The sequence below is a fragment of the Labeo rohita genome, chromosome 11 (genome assembly GCF_022985175.1).
Source record: "Labeo rohita strain BAU-BD-2019 chromosome 11, IGBB_LRoh.1.0, whole genome shotgun sequence".
Lineage (NCBI taxonomy): Eukaryota > Metazoa > Chordata > Actinopteri > Cypriniformes > Cyprinidae > Labeo > Labeo rohita.
Window position 1 is genome coordinate 21,374,363 of NC_066879.1, and position 15,538 is coordinate 21,389,900.

The 15,538-nt window shown below is 35.1% G+C and overlaps 1 protein-coding gene across 21 annotated transcripts in view; it reads right to left on the reverse strand.

Moving 5' to 3' along the window:
• The window catches only part of cacna1ab (calcium channel, voltage-dependent, P/Q type, alpha 1A subunit, b), a 155,473-nt gene that overhangs the window by 8,500 nt on the left and 131,435 nt on the right, over positions 1–15,538 (reverse strand). For 5 of the 21 annotated variants that reach the window (XM_051123502.1, XM_051123494.1, XM_051123484.1 and 2 more), the window contains 6 exons: positions 12,276–12,379; positions 8,942–9,048; positions 7,227–7,368; positions 4,704–4,823; positions 2,625–2,642; positions 1,782–1,817 (listed from right to left, as the gene is read on the reverse strand). In XM_051123502.1, the coding sequence (XP_050979459.1) occupies positions 1,782–1,817; positions 2,625–2,642; positions 4,704–4,823; positions 7,227–7,368; positions 8,942–9,048; positions 12,276–12,379 (527 nt within the window). The remainder of the gene's footprint in view (positions 1–1,781; positions 1,818–2,624; positions 2,643–4,703; positions 4,824–7,226; positions 7,369–8,941; positions 9,049–12,275; positions 12,380–15,538) is intronic. The other 16 variants (XM_051123503.1, XM_051123490.1, XM_051123505.1 and 13 more) reach the window with 10 other exon arrangements.

The window sequence follows — 15,538 nt, forward strand, 5'->3', positions numbered from 1 at the left end:
CAGACAGACAGATAGATAGATAGATAGATAGATAGATAGATAGATAGATAGATGACAAAAAGATGTTAAGATAGAGAGAGAGAGACAGACTGACAGATAGATAGATAGATAGATAGATAGAGAGATAGAGAGAGAGATAGATAGATAGATGGCGAGACAGAAAGACAGAGACAGACAGACAAATAGATGACAGAAAGACGGAGAGAAAGAGAGACAGAGAGACAGACAGATAGCTAGATAACTAGATAGATAGACAGAGACAGACAGACTTAGAAGACAGAAAGATGGAGAGAAATAGAGACAGACATATAGACAGACAGACAGATAGATAGAAGACAGAAAGATGATAGATAGATAGATGATAGATAGATAGATAGATAGATAGATAGATGGCGAGACAGAAAGACAGAGACAGAAAGACAGAGACAGACAGATAGATAGATAGATAGATAGATAGATAGATAGATAGACAGACAGACAGATGGTCAGACAGACAGACAGATAGATAGATGACAGAAAGATGGAGAGAAAGAAAGACAGACATATAGATAAATAGATAACAGAAAGATGACAAGGGAGAACAAGAGATAGATAGATAGATAGATAGATGGATAGATAGATAGATAGATAGATGGTGAGACAGAAAGACAGAGACAGACAGACAGACAGATAGATAGATAGATAGATAGATGGCGAGACAGAACGACAGAGACAGACAGACAGATAGATGATAGAAAGACGGACAGAGAGACAGACAAATAGATGACAGAAAGACGAAGAGAAAGAGAGACAGACAGACAGACAGATAGCTAGATAACTAGATAGATAGACAGAGACAGACAGACTTAGAAGACAGAAAGACGGAGAGAAATAGAGACAGACATATAGACAGACAGAAAGACAGACAGACAGATAGATAGAAGACAGAAAGACGGAGAGAAAGAGACAGACATAGAGACACAGACAGATAGAAAGACACAGAAAGATGATAGACAGACAGAAAGATGATAGATAGATAGATAGATAGATAGATAGATAGACAGATAGAGATCATGCCTTACATGCACTGCAGCTTTTCTAATTCAAGCAGAACCATTAAATACTCATCGTCTTTCTCTGCCATAGCTGAGCACACAGAACCCAATCCAGCCAAATAAAGTTCAGCACATTTGTCCATGCACACACCCAGAGACATGATGGTCGACATGAAAGTCTATAGCACGTGTGGACGCACAAAGACATACTTAGGCACATAACGTTCTCCTGCATCTAAACATGATCTGAAAACGGAAATAACCCTTCACGCTCTTCTTTTCACTCGCACACATAATGCTTTATGCCATGCGCCTTATTGAAACATGCTAACAACATGACCGTTATTGGCAGCAGGTTTTCCTGTTTGAAATCCATGCGTCAAGAACTACGAGACAGCGAAAGCTCCCCATGTCCACAGGACCAGAAATACAGAGATAAGATACAGGCAGATACACACACTCGCACACACACACAGACACACACACACACATACAGGGATACAGGGCTGCATAAGTGGACAGGGAAAAGGTATAGAGAGAGAAATGTACAGCCACGAACAGAATATACAGAGGGAAAACAGGAAAAGAGGGTGAATAACAAGAAGGATGGCATGAGGTAAAGAGTTCAGTGTGACATCAAGACATAAAGAGAGACGAAGACTCCTAAAACAGACAAAATAAGAGAGAGAGAAAGAACGAGGGAGAGCATGGAGAAGATAGAGGCAGAAAGCCAGAGACGGTACATACACTGAGGTTACTTCCTCGCGGCCTGTGTCTCCGTCGCTGTTGAACAGCAGACAGACGGTGCGCAGAACAGGACACACGCATGAGACCACAGGGACGATACACACAGAGCACAGCAGAGAAAGTGTGTGAGGAAAAAAGAAAAAATGGGACGATAAAGGAAGTAAAGAGGAAATGGAACAAGGAAGGAAGGAAGAAAGGAAAAAGTGACAGAGACATAAAATAGAGACAAAAAATGGTGACAAATTCAATGTGCAACATGACAGAATGGACAAGAAAGATCACAGGGATGAGAAATTGTCAAAACGAGAAGAAAGGGATCGATGGAGTAAGAAATGAAAAGACAAGTGCCGCAGGAAGTCCATGGAAGAAGGAGACCAAAACAAAGGTAGCAAAATGGAGGACAAAGGATAGATCGGAGACAACAAGAACAAGTAAAATCACAAAATGACAAAGGATAAAAAAAAAAAAAGGACATGAATGACCAAAGTAAGGAAAATGGAAATAGGAAACAGAAAACGAAAGTAACACAACAAAGAAATAAAAAGCAAAACAAAGAAAGAAGGAAATTAGGACAAAAAAAGGAGAGAACAAAAGTAAAATGGAAAAGGAAACAAGAAATTGATGAAAACAGAAAAAAGGAAATTATGGGTTAAAACAAAGACAGGAAAGTGAAGAAAAGAGAGAAAGAGAAAAATAGTGATCCCCATTTTAATTTAGAAAGAGCACAGAAACACACAGGCATTGACAGGAAGGGGTTGGGGGAAGGAGGAGGAAAAGGAAAGAGAAAAAAGACAAAAATTGAGCGAGTGTAGAGGAAGATAGGAAGCACACTAACACACTTACCGCAGCAGAACGCACACTCTGTGGGGCAGAGCAGTGTTAGACAAGAGTGAGTCACAAGAACAAGAACCACATCTACGTTACAGCTTTACACAACACGCACAAACACAGACTTTGGATCCTCACACTTCCTGGCGTGTACTGTACGCACCACACTTCCAACACACAAGTGAACATATATTGATTCTAGCAGACTGTTACTAGTTTGTGAGGTTTCTATGTTTAGCTCACCTTCACACACACTTTAGAATGGAGACACAAGACTCCCTTACACTTAAATGGCTAAATCCAGACACATCTCCAGAGGAGAGTCAACCAAGAGATCATGGGGGTTATGTCAGGGTGAGAAATGCAGTGTGTGTGTGGATTTATGCATTATAGCATAATAGTATTAAAAGTGTAATTGCTTCTGTGTGATGTGTTGTGGGTGTATGTTTGCGGAATCGAATGCTGTGAGCGTGTTACTGCCTCCAGAGGTTGATTTGTGGTAGTGTTACAAAAGGATCAAGTGAAATATCTCATCAGGTTAGGAGGTCACAGTTTATGACATTGATTATGCAATGCAGTGCATATGTGCACACTTAATTTTGATGTTTTTTTTTTTTTTTTGTTTGCATGCAAGGGATGCGTAAATTTAGTCAACAGTTAACTAGCTACTTTCATATGTAAACTGTCCTATAACATTTTTTTTGTTTAACTCAACTGACAAATGTATGAAAACCCATTTCAGCCACTGAATAAAAAATACAAATACTTTTATCTCACAGTTCTGACCTTTTTTCTCCCAATTGCGAGTTGACATCTTGCAATTCTGAGAAAATGAACTTGCAGTGGTGAGTTATAAAGTCTGTATTGCGCGATATAAACTCGCAACTGGCAGAAAAAATCCCCAGAAAGTTGCAATTCTGAGAAATTACATAAAAAATCCTGCTATTCTGACTTAATAACTCACAATTGTGAGTTTATATCACGTAATTCTGAGAAAAAAAAAAAAAAAATCCAAAATCCAAAATCGATTAAGAAACGCATTTGGCAAATGTTCTCATAAATTATAAGTTACATTTAAAAAATATAGTATTTATCATTTAACTAACATATTAAACATTAATTAAACAAACATTTTAAAATATACAACTAGATTTTAAGCAGAAACATTAATCAAAAGTGACAGTATTTATATTCTTTTCTGTATCAAATAAAGTCTATTCTTTTTAATTTTCCAATTTTCAAAATAAATAAAATAAATAAATAAAAATAAAAATTAACGAGCACCACTGTTTTTTCATATTAATTATAAGAAGAAATATTCTTTGGACACCAAATAGGCATATTAGAATAATTTCTGAAGGAAGTCATGTTACACTTAAAACTACAGAAATGGCTGCTGAAAATTCAGCTTTGCATCACTGGAATAAATTAATTTTAAAATATATTAAAATAAAACACAGCTATTTTAAATTGCAATAGTATTTCACAATATAACTGTTCAACTATATTATATTTTAACGTTACAATTACTTATGCCATAAAACTTTAATTAAATATTTAGGCATTTAAAACAATTAGTTAAACTCAATTAGTTGATAATTCTATACAAACATGACTTATCTAATCAGTTACAGCTGGAACTATACATTCTGTAACTATGCACAATCTATTTTCTCATGAGTTGACCTACTTCTGTCACTACCTCAAATCCAGCTCTGGCGGCAGCACACTCCAGACACACCAAGGTTTTCTTGAAAGTGAGCTAGGGTGTTATGACAATGCAGAGAACACACTTTCGCTCTCTCTCTCTCTCACACACACACGCATTCACACAGCCATGCATGTAAGTGAAGGTCAGGGTGTGAGCCACTTATCCATGTGCCCTTTGACTTTTGACAAAGACATGCTAGCATTTATTGACTTGTTAGCATGATAGCACACCAAACTTTTGAAGTTTGGTTCCCCCAACTGAAGTGGTCAAAGGCTGTTAGCTGGATAAATGACTGAGAACGGATATTGGAAATGCATGGTAACAGATAAAAGGTGGAAAGACGAAATGGGAGAATGGATGGATGAAAGGATGAAGGTGCTCACTTGGTTGTCTGCTGAGAGGCGTGGCATGGAGATGGTCCGCCCATGCCCTTCCATTGGGTGATAGGGCTCAGTGTCCGAGTAACCGTCCCCAACAGGCCCAATCTCTCTCATTTCTACCGTCTGCAAAACAGAGCAACAGCATGTGGGCCGGGCTGATGCCTGCTTCACCGGCCTACAGCTCTATTGGGTGTGATACTAGACCCCCATGAGGGTTTAAACCAGTAGAGGGTAATGTCATTTGCAAAAGTGCAGTTGAACTGAAGATTAGCACACTTGAGCTAGTCATTAGCAATTGTCAAACGGTGGATATCACTAACAGTAGAATAAAAGAACAGGTGCACAGTAGCCTCTGAATATCAGCCCACACAACAGCTTGTTCTGGCCAAGAACTGCCAATTTAGACAGGAAGGGGCTGTCTGATAAAGTGAAAAAAGTGACAAACCAATGTTTGTTTTTTGGATATAATGTTTAAGGATGGGTAAATGTGAAATCAATTAAAGCTTAAAGATATCACATTTACTACTAATCATTCCAAATAAGAATGCAGAAGCCATATTTAAGCTGCTTCAAAGTTGCTCAGGTGTGCTTACTTGTGATATGTTTGTAAAATAAAATAAAATAAAAGTCGTTGTTCTGGTTTATATAACATTATATAACATATTTCAACAACCTTTGCACACACATCCAAAGTGATGAGAGGAATACATAAAAAGATATTGCGTGACTTCAGGTCTGGTCTATAAAACGTAAAATAAAGATTAAGATTCACCAAATGTAAAAAAATAAAATAAAACAAAATAAAATAAAAGCCATTGTTCTGGTTATTATATTTGTTATTTCAGATTTCGAAAATAAAATAAAAATAAAAATAAAATAAAAGTCGTTGTTCTAGTTATTATTATTTGTTATTATTACTTGTAATTTCAGGTTTGTAAAATAAAATAAAATAAAACAAAATAAAAGCCATTGTTCTGGTAATTATATTTGTTATTTCATATTTGGAAAATAAAATAAAATAAAATAAAAGGTTCAGATTTGGTTTAAAAAAAATTAAATAAAGATTAAGATTTACATTATAATTGATAATACAACTATTTTACCAGTTTATTGCAACTTATTTTGCATACATATCCGAATTGATTATTTATTATTATGTTATTTCAGGTTTGTAAAATAAAATAAAATAAAATAAAAAAGTTGTTGTTCTGGTTTATATAACATTATATAACATATTTTAACAACCTTTGCATACATATCCAAAGTGATGAGAGGAATAAATAAAGAGACATTGAGTGATGTCAGGTCTAATATATAAAAAAGTAAAATAAAGATTAAATAAATAAAATAAAATTAGATTAAATTAATAAAATAAAATAAAATAAAATTAATTAATTAAATAAATAAATAAATAAATAAAATAAAATAATTAAAAGCCATAAAAGTTATTACATTTGTTATTTCAGATATGGAAAATAAAATAAAATAAAACAAAATAAAATAAAATAAAATAAAATAAAATAAAAGGTTTAGATTTGGTCTATAAAAAAATAAAATGAAGATTAGGATTTATATTACAATTGATAATACAAATATTTTACCATTTTATTGCAACTTATTTTGCATACATGTCCAAATTTATTATTTATTATTATGTTATTTCAGGTAAAATAAAATTAAATTAAAGCCATTGTTCTGGTTATTATTATTTGTTATATCAGATTTGGAAATAAAATAAACATTTTATTTTAGGTTTTGGCTTTGTAATTATTGAAAAAACTAATTAATATTACAAATTTGGCATAACTTGTTTTGCATACATATCCAAAGGGATGAGAGGAAATAAAACAAACGTGACTTGAAATTTGGTCATAAAATTTCACAGTACCGGTTAGATCGGATCACATAACAGCTCTTGTTTACAGATCTCTTGTAGGCTGAAATTAGAGCCACACTAACCCAGTCGCCCACTACTGGTTTAAGTACTTTCCAACATGCTCATTAAGCCTAAAGCTGTTTATTCAGCATCTCCTTTGCTTCATAATACTAGGATGAGTGACTAGTGCAGGGAAACATCAGGGTCGGATGACTGCCGAGCTACAGAGAAGAGTCACACTGAAGGAGAGATGAGAGTCTGGAGGGGGTTTGGTACGATCCAGCAGACAGTGAGGAAGCAGGCAAGCAGTGAAACACCCCCACAGTCTGGCAGAGGTGGAAAGGTCTATACAAACGGTCTACGATGGGTAGTGAAGTTCACCAGAAAGACTTATCAGACAGATAAAGAGGTGGGCTACAGACCGACAGAGACAGAAGAGAGAAAGAGTGATAATATGAATGACAAGTGTGTTCAAAAGCAGCGATGGCTGGGAAGACAGTGATTGGCTGAAGCACACAGTTCTTTCAGAGAAGCTGATAGTCACGGCCGCTTTGACGGGTTTCAAGTGGCCGAGTAAACTCCTGCTAAAATTTTAAATTCAGATCTACAAGACTAAATCGGCTTTTTGATCTGAGGATCTCCGATATTACCTGTGGATTGTGGCGGCCGTCGTGATGGTCATCAGGATACGGTCTGTCAGGGTTCCAGTTTTCCGGAACAGACTTCTGGAACATTTCCTGGGCGCGTGACGTCACCCACGACTGGCTCTCGTTCATTCCACCCTCCGGAGGCCTGAACCGGAGAAAGATGTTGGCTGGCTAATTCACTTATACATTCACACACTCACGCAAAAGCAATTTTGTACATACAAAATGCCTTTTGCAGACAAAAATATCACAGAAGCACAATTACAAACGTATTTATGTATATACCGCAGAATTAACACAAAAGAAGATAGACGTATGTTGAAGAATTGAATATAAAGTGAGTACAGAGACAGCTGAGAGAAGGTAAAACAAAGAAATAGCAGAAGTACGGCCTATAAGGAGAAGAAGAAAGACAACAATTAAAGCAAAGCTAAGCAGTGAAAGAGGAGACAAAGTGAAACAGGTGAATCTCATAAAACCTCTCAGGTTCAGGTAATATTTTACCCTAAAATTACAAAGAAAAATAAAATGTTTTTCACACAGAAATGAAATTTTGGAATTTTTGACATTATTTTCATGCCAATTAAGCACATTTAAAGACAGAATTTCATTACTCTGAGATACACACACACACACATCATATATATATATATATATATATATACATACACACATGCACACATGCACACACACACACACATATGATAAAGCGAAAACACTTTTATTAAATTTCAAATTTTGTATGTAAAATCTATTGTTTAACAAAAATATTTGTATTTTAGTATTTTTTATACTGCAGTACAATTATTTTATACAAGTTATTATTTAGAATTGATTAATTTAAAAATATATTTTATAATTTACTTTTATTTATTTATTTTTTAGAAATAATTTCATGAAAAAATATCATTTCTTTTTTAGAGAAGGAATGGCTTTAAAAAATTGTTAGTACTATACACACACATATATATGACAAAATTGTAGAATGTTTATACATCATGACAGTATATGTTGTGCTCTCTGTAATGTATGCTTTTATTATATTTAGAATTTTGTATGTATATTTTTATTTTTTTACATAAAATTTTGTAACAAAAAAATCGTATTTCAGTACTTTTCTATACTGCAGTACAGTTATTTTATACAATTATTTTTTATTTTTTAATAATTAATTTTGTCAAAAAAATGTATTTTATAACTTATTTATTAGAAAAGCGATGGTTGTACATTTTTTTTATTAAAATACACACACACACACACACACACACATATATATATATGACAAAACTGTATTTTTTTGCTGTCTATAATGTACACTTTTATTAAATTTCAAAATTTTAATTTAATATTTTATAACAATATTTGTATTTCTGTATTTTTACTGCAGTACAATTGTTTATTTTATATAATAAACTTTTTTTTAGAATTAATTTTAGGAAAAAAATAATTTTACAATTTATTTTTGTAGAAAAGTAATGGCTTTAAAAATTGTTAGTGAAATGTCTGGATGTTTTAAAGCAATTTTGAGGAAAAATGTGCTTAATTCTCCTGAACATAATTTTTAGTAATGCAACAAACAATGTTTTAATATTTAATTTTGCTTTTGGGATGAAATATGACCTGAATATGATTTCATGAGACTCACTGAGACAGATTAAGCTTAAAGTTAATAAAAAAATGACTTGCATTAAAAAAAGACTAATCAAGATGCCACTCACAGGCTGTTGACGGGTTCCTGCGGCAGCTCGGGGAGACCGTTCACCCCCTGTCCCCCTTCCTGGTTCGGGGATGGCTCCATGCGCTGAAACATTAATGGCGTTCGGTTCTGTGTGAGATACGAACATGGCCTGCAGCTGGGATCAGACACACTCATGGGATATGGGGTAACACACACAAGCCACCGTGCATTACACAGGTGGTGGGGTACCAGACAGCAGAGGTCCCCCTGAGGGCATCATGGGATACGGAGTCCTCCTGTGCCCTCGCCAACCTGAATGGAGTCCTCCATTGGGGCTGTGCTGTCTAGGTAGGTGCCGATGGCTCAAGGCATTTCCATCCAACCCACCGGAAGATATGGGTGGTAGTAACAATTTGGGCGTGCTACAGTGAGAATCTGAGGTTCATACTCGCAGAACTACGTTCTGGGTGGGTGATATTTAAACTATGAACACTAGAAATCTCAGAGACCGTGGTAGCCCAAAGGTTACACCAAGAACCTCCCCTCAACATCCATTAATGAACATATTTGGCTAGACAAACTGTGTCCACACGGAGGGAGAAAAGATTCCATGTTAGTGACATTGATAAATCAACCTCACCAATCAACGAATGGAGACAAGACAGACAGAAAATTACACATAACAAAAAAGAACAAGAGATCGACAGTGGATCCAAGGATGGAAACAAGGAGGAAAGATCAAAAGGAATTAGTTAAAATGCAGACAAGTCTACAGACAGATATAGAGACTTCAGCGATGGATACAGAGAGTGAGACAGCCACAAAAGCGCAGCTGATGTTGAGAGGACGGTGCTGAGGTACGACAGGTAAAGAGACAGACAGGGAATCAGGTGAGTCAAGACACAAACATACATTTAGACCGTTCCCTGACGACGGCAGAGTGTCCATGCTCTGTGGTAGATATATGGAGGCACCAAGTATTACTATATTGAAAATGCAGGCAGAAACAATGGACACTGTGCCTGTACAGGATGGGAACGATTTTAGGAAAGGGGACAGGAGTGACACTGACAAAAGGCCATGTTGTATCATTCATCATTGCATATACCCTGCAAAATTACTCCATGTGTTTTAAGCATGCTCTAACTCTAGAAATAAAATGTTAAGTGATTGTGTCTATAATCAGTGTTATTGCTTCCATGCCATAAAAGCATTAAATATCTAAGAATTTGTATGTACATCTTTTAAATCCTACTGTGGGAAGTGACATACACTACTGTTCAAAAGTTTGGGATTGGTACAATTTTTTTTTAAATAAATCAAAAATAGTGTTAATTAGCAGGAATACATTTAAATGATCAAAAGTGACAGTCAACTGACTTTTATTCATTAAATAATCCTAAAAAAAAGTGTCAGTTTCCACAAAAATATTAGGCTGCAAAACGGTTTTCAACGTTGCTAATAAGAAATGTTTTTGAGCACCAAATCAGCATATTAAAATGATTTCTGACACTGAAGACCTGAGTAATGATGCTGAAAATTCTGGTTTATCATCACATGAATTAATTGCATTTTAAAATATATTTAAATAGAAAACATTTTAAAGTTTAAAACTGACGATTAATCGAGTAATCGTATAATTATAATTTTTCTGTGGTAATAAAAACAGACCTAAATGAACAATAGCCTTTAAGATTACTTAAAATACACAATAATAATTAGTTAAAATAAAGTATCAAAAGCAAGTAATCATATGGTTTTATTGAACAAAACTGTTAAAATACATAATGTATTATAAACAATAGAGCTAATGTACACTACGTACTATAACAAAGGACTGCAGAGGGTGCCAACGGCCTGACGACTGTTTTTATGCTTTACTGCGCAATCTAATCCTTGTTTAATATATTATTAACTAAACAACATTAAAGTCAAAGGTCCACTTAATATTTCATGACCATTCTTTACGACAGATATTGTACAACCAATGTAATTTCTTGAATATGTGGACATCAAAATGTGTAAACTTAGAGAGAGGGTTTAAACCAGTGTTTTTCCCGTGGAATTGGGCTACTTTAACACTGTTGCTGCGGGTTGTTTTTTTATGTCTGTGGGTTGAAGTGACCCAAATAACGTGATATTTAGCCCCTGGAATGCAAATTTTACCAGGGGAACCCCGCCAAAAAACACACATTTTACCCCGCAGAATGCGATTTTTTTCCAGTGGACCTCCCTCGAAATGCGACTGGGCTAGTTTTGAGTAGCAGTTGGGGGGGTTTTGTTGTGAAAATCTGGCAACACTGGTTTAAACTTTCATTTTGAAATTGTGATGAACAGTTAGCATAAAGAGAAAGGTATTGACAGATTCTCCTGTGTTTGCGTAGGTTTATAAATGTTTTGTCTTACAAATCTGGTGAAAAGGATGTTACATTCCCAGTGGAACATTATAATAAACCCAAACTCACAAAAATATGCAGAGATGGAGTTTGAGATGCTCCACACATGTAAATGATAACAGTTCCTACGGAGTAGCATTTACCGGGAACAGAGCCGCTCTGAGACGCACGTAAGTAAACTACATGCATGTAAATAATTAAAAACACATATTTGTTTATTTGAATCGTAGCGTTTGTGAATTCACAGTAGAATTATGCTTTATTATGATTTTTAAATGGGCATAATATATCATGCAGCCTTGGAAAAAGGTACAATAATGCGTTTCAGGGATTCTCGTCCATGGAATGCACCACTTCTGGTATTTTGGCAGTTACTCGACATGGACAAAAAGCAATTGAGGAATTTTTAAAATCATGACAGTCCTATTCACAATACTACTGATTTTACTGTATTTTTGATCAAATAAATGCAGCCTTAGTAAGCAAAAAAAAAAAATAAAAATTTCAAAAATAACAAAAATCTCAACTTTTGAACAGTAATGTACATACTGTATCTAATAAGTGCTAATTTTGGCCTAAAACTGAGTGAAGGAGACATTGGCTGTGCCTGAAACTGCAGAAACTGCCTAGTCTGTAATAGTCTGGTTTTCAACTATGTATTTTTATGCCTATTTGGAAAAATCTCACAAAAATTCTTTATGAAAGCACCATGCAAAAGTAGCATAAAAACAGATGCTTTCTTCTAAAAACTAAAAATGTTATTAATATTTTTCATTAGTTTCAGACATAGCCAATAAGTCTGAAGATAACAGATTTATAACTGTTGTGTGGACAGGCAGGAATCACAAAAATGTGCTGTTACCAATGTTGATTAGCAAAGTTAATCAGCTGCAAACTAATTAGTCTACATGCTTTGTTGGGATAAAGGTTGAGAAAGGACAGCAGACTTGGCATTTGTTTGTTGGTCTGAAGCGGTACCTGCTCCTCACGAAGCGCCTGCAGCTTTTTGGCCTTGCTCTGCCGGTAGTACTCCATGATCATCATGGCGGCGTAGATCTTGCCCACTGTCAGGTCTGTCGCTGCTGAGAGGATGAAAAAGTTACCCTGCACAATTAGACCGGGGTGGAATGGGACCCTGAGCCGAGAGGGGAATGGGAGTTGGAGACAAGGCATGCCACAAACACAAAAGTCTAGCCTCTCAGACCCAGACTAAACTCAGTCATGACCTCACAAGAGACCTCAATGGGAATGAACCAACAGAGGTTCTTCATAGTTCAGAATGAGTCTTAATCTGGGACTGAGAAACTAGACAACAGGTACACAACAAATTACAAAACAAATTGCACAAATACAGCTGCCCCAAAAATTTTCATTTAGACTCTTAAGTTGCAGATATACAAGTATGAATGTCATTGCATAGGCGACAAAATATCACTAATTAATTTGACTTCTCTTAGGCATGTTTACAGTGACAGTTAACCGAATTTTGTTCACATTTTTGTAAAACATTTTGCTTTCCTTAAAGGTGACATTATGAAAATCTGACTTTAATTCATATATTGCTGTATATTATTTCATGTATTGCTGTATCAGAAGCTAAAACTAATATGGTTTAATCCGTATTATTTCGGAGCGATATACATGAAAATCAAAATCAAACAGATATTTTTTTAAGCAGAGTCACGAGCTGTAAAGGCACAGCCCTATTCTGGAAAAGGGGGTGGGGAGCATCAGCTCATTTGCATTTAAAGAGACATGCACGAAAACAGCGTGTTTCTACTTTTACTCAAAATGGGCATTTTCAAAATGATATAATAAATTATCTGTGGGGTATTCTGAGCTGAAACTTCACAGACACATTCTGGGGACACCTAAGACTTATATTAGATACAGTGAAAAGTCACTATATGTCACTATAAAAATAAATGCCGCCACCTGCTACCAAATGCAATGACATTCAATCATTTTTGTATGGCTTAAGTGCCCAAATGCTTTCTGGCGCCACTGTATATACAAACATATATATACACACAATACACATTTTACACAATAGACACTAGACAAAGTACGCTGACGAATACAAAACACCACAGAGCTGATAGTCTTTTCACAATCAGATCCTCATTATTTAAAGAACCTCTTGTTTTTTTCAAGGACCTTCACATTTCTAGTCTGCATTACATTTCTACAGGGACTCAAGAGCCATTTCACTATGAGTAGATGCCATGAATGAGGCAACAATAATAAACGCTATTTAGGATTACACTATTTTGTGAGGAGCTCAAATTTTTCATCAAAACTCCGCAGCGGCATCCAGAGTTTGAATGAGACACAGAACATATAAATTTGAAAAATTTTGAGCTGCCGTAAATGACAAAAAGAACTCTATCTACATAAAACACCTTCTTAAGACAATTTCATAGTAAAATGGCATGAAACCCACAGGGATTGAGAATAAACCTAAGAAATAACTGTAAAGCATGCTGAAATTTCAAATAAAAAAGAAACATGCTAAAGGAAAGCATACAAAAGTATCTTCAGCTACTTTTTTATACATCATATACACAGAGTTAAATACATTCTGGTCATAATATTAAAGTCTAAAGTCTCTAACATCTGTAAACACCCTCAGATACGAGGTACTGTAATAACTTGGGCTACACTGTTTTTGAGGCTCTGTGGTCTGGAGGTTAAGCCCAGCTTTGTGATTTACACGTGCTGGAGTGAAAAGACTTCTATAGAGGATCCGTCTATAGCGAGGCACCCCCTGATAACAGGCAAAGAGGGTAGAAGGAAGAGGAAGAAAAGGAGAGAGGTTGAAAAAGGGGGAATATGTGGTGGAATGAGAATTATTTAAAGGGTGTATGCTGTTTTAAATACTTCAAAACAAACCAGTCAAGTCACGGTGACAGGACTCTACAGTGCGACCGTTGCAGTCGCATCTGCGACTAAAAACTACTCCGTGCAACTATGAAAAACATTTAGGAGCACCAGTGCGACTGATCCGATCAGCATATTTGTGTTTGCGCTGAGGGGAACTATAAAGGTTTCTACGTTTCTACTGTTTTTTTTAAAGGTTTCTACTGTTTTTGTAACATTACATAATGTATCACAGATATCTCTCATGAATCCATTCATAAACAAAGTGTAGAGAGAGTGTAAATAAGAGATTTATTGTGCAGTGTAGAGAGCTTCACTGATTATAATGGAACTTTGTGAGATGAGCAACAGCTTTTAATTGATTTTTAAGGGAGTTTGTAAATGAGATATTGATTTAATACAACAGTTAAATAAACACGAAGTTAACAGTGACTTAAATTTTCTGACAGTATTGCCTGATTTTGTCGTCAAAAATAGTTTGAAACAAATCACAACTGAGCCGCTGCACATCTCCATTCAAACAGCAGCGTTTTTTTTATGAATGAACCTGTGTTTTTAAATGAATCTAGTGAGTCAATAATTCAATTTCCCATTCATATAGACAGTCACTTGCTTTTTTCCTGAATTGAATCAGCAGTTTGAACGAATTAAATGAATGATTGATTCAGTGATAAAATCCAGTGAATTGCCGCCACCTACTGGCAGTTTTTTTGTTTCATTTTTAAAGTATCTTTTAAGTTATTTAAATAATTTAAGATTTCTAAATTCAAAACGTTATATTTAAAACATTAATCTCAACATGAATCTATGAATTTGGTTGCACATATTACCTCTGAGCCTCATTAAACATGAAAATACACCTACAAGCCAATTTTGTGTTCTTCTGTGCCACCTCTGTGGCGTCTTTATGTTTAACATTTAAAGATGACATACTTTTAATGAAAAACAAAATTCCCTTGTAAATCACTTTAAAGAGTCAAATATCACCTCATAATTGGAAGGCTAATTTTTTATCAGATTTTTTGATTATTACAAGGTGCTTCTAAAATTTTGACTGTGCTCCTAAATTTTTTAAGTTAGGAGAAAAGCAAGTGTAGAGTGCTGATTGAGTATCAGATGTAAACAGAAACAAGGCCTTATAAGCAATAAATCATATAGCTGGGATGCAGCATGGTTTAAAATAGTATTAATATGTTAAAGCTTGGTAGCACTGATTTAGTTTGTCATGTGGGGACGGGAAAAGGGTTAGTTAAAGATAGAGGAGAAAACAAATTAAAAGGGAAAAAGAAGAACAGTTGAAAATGGGGGGATATGTAGTTTAGAAGTGGAATAACAATTATTTAAAAGGTGTATACCATTTT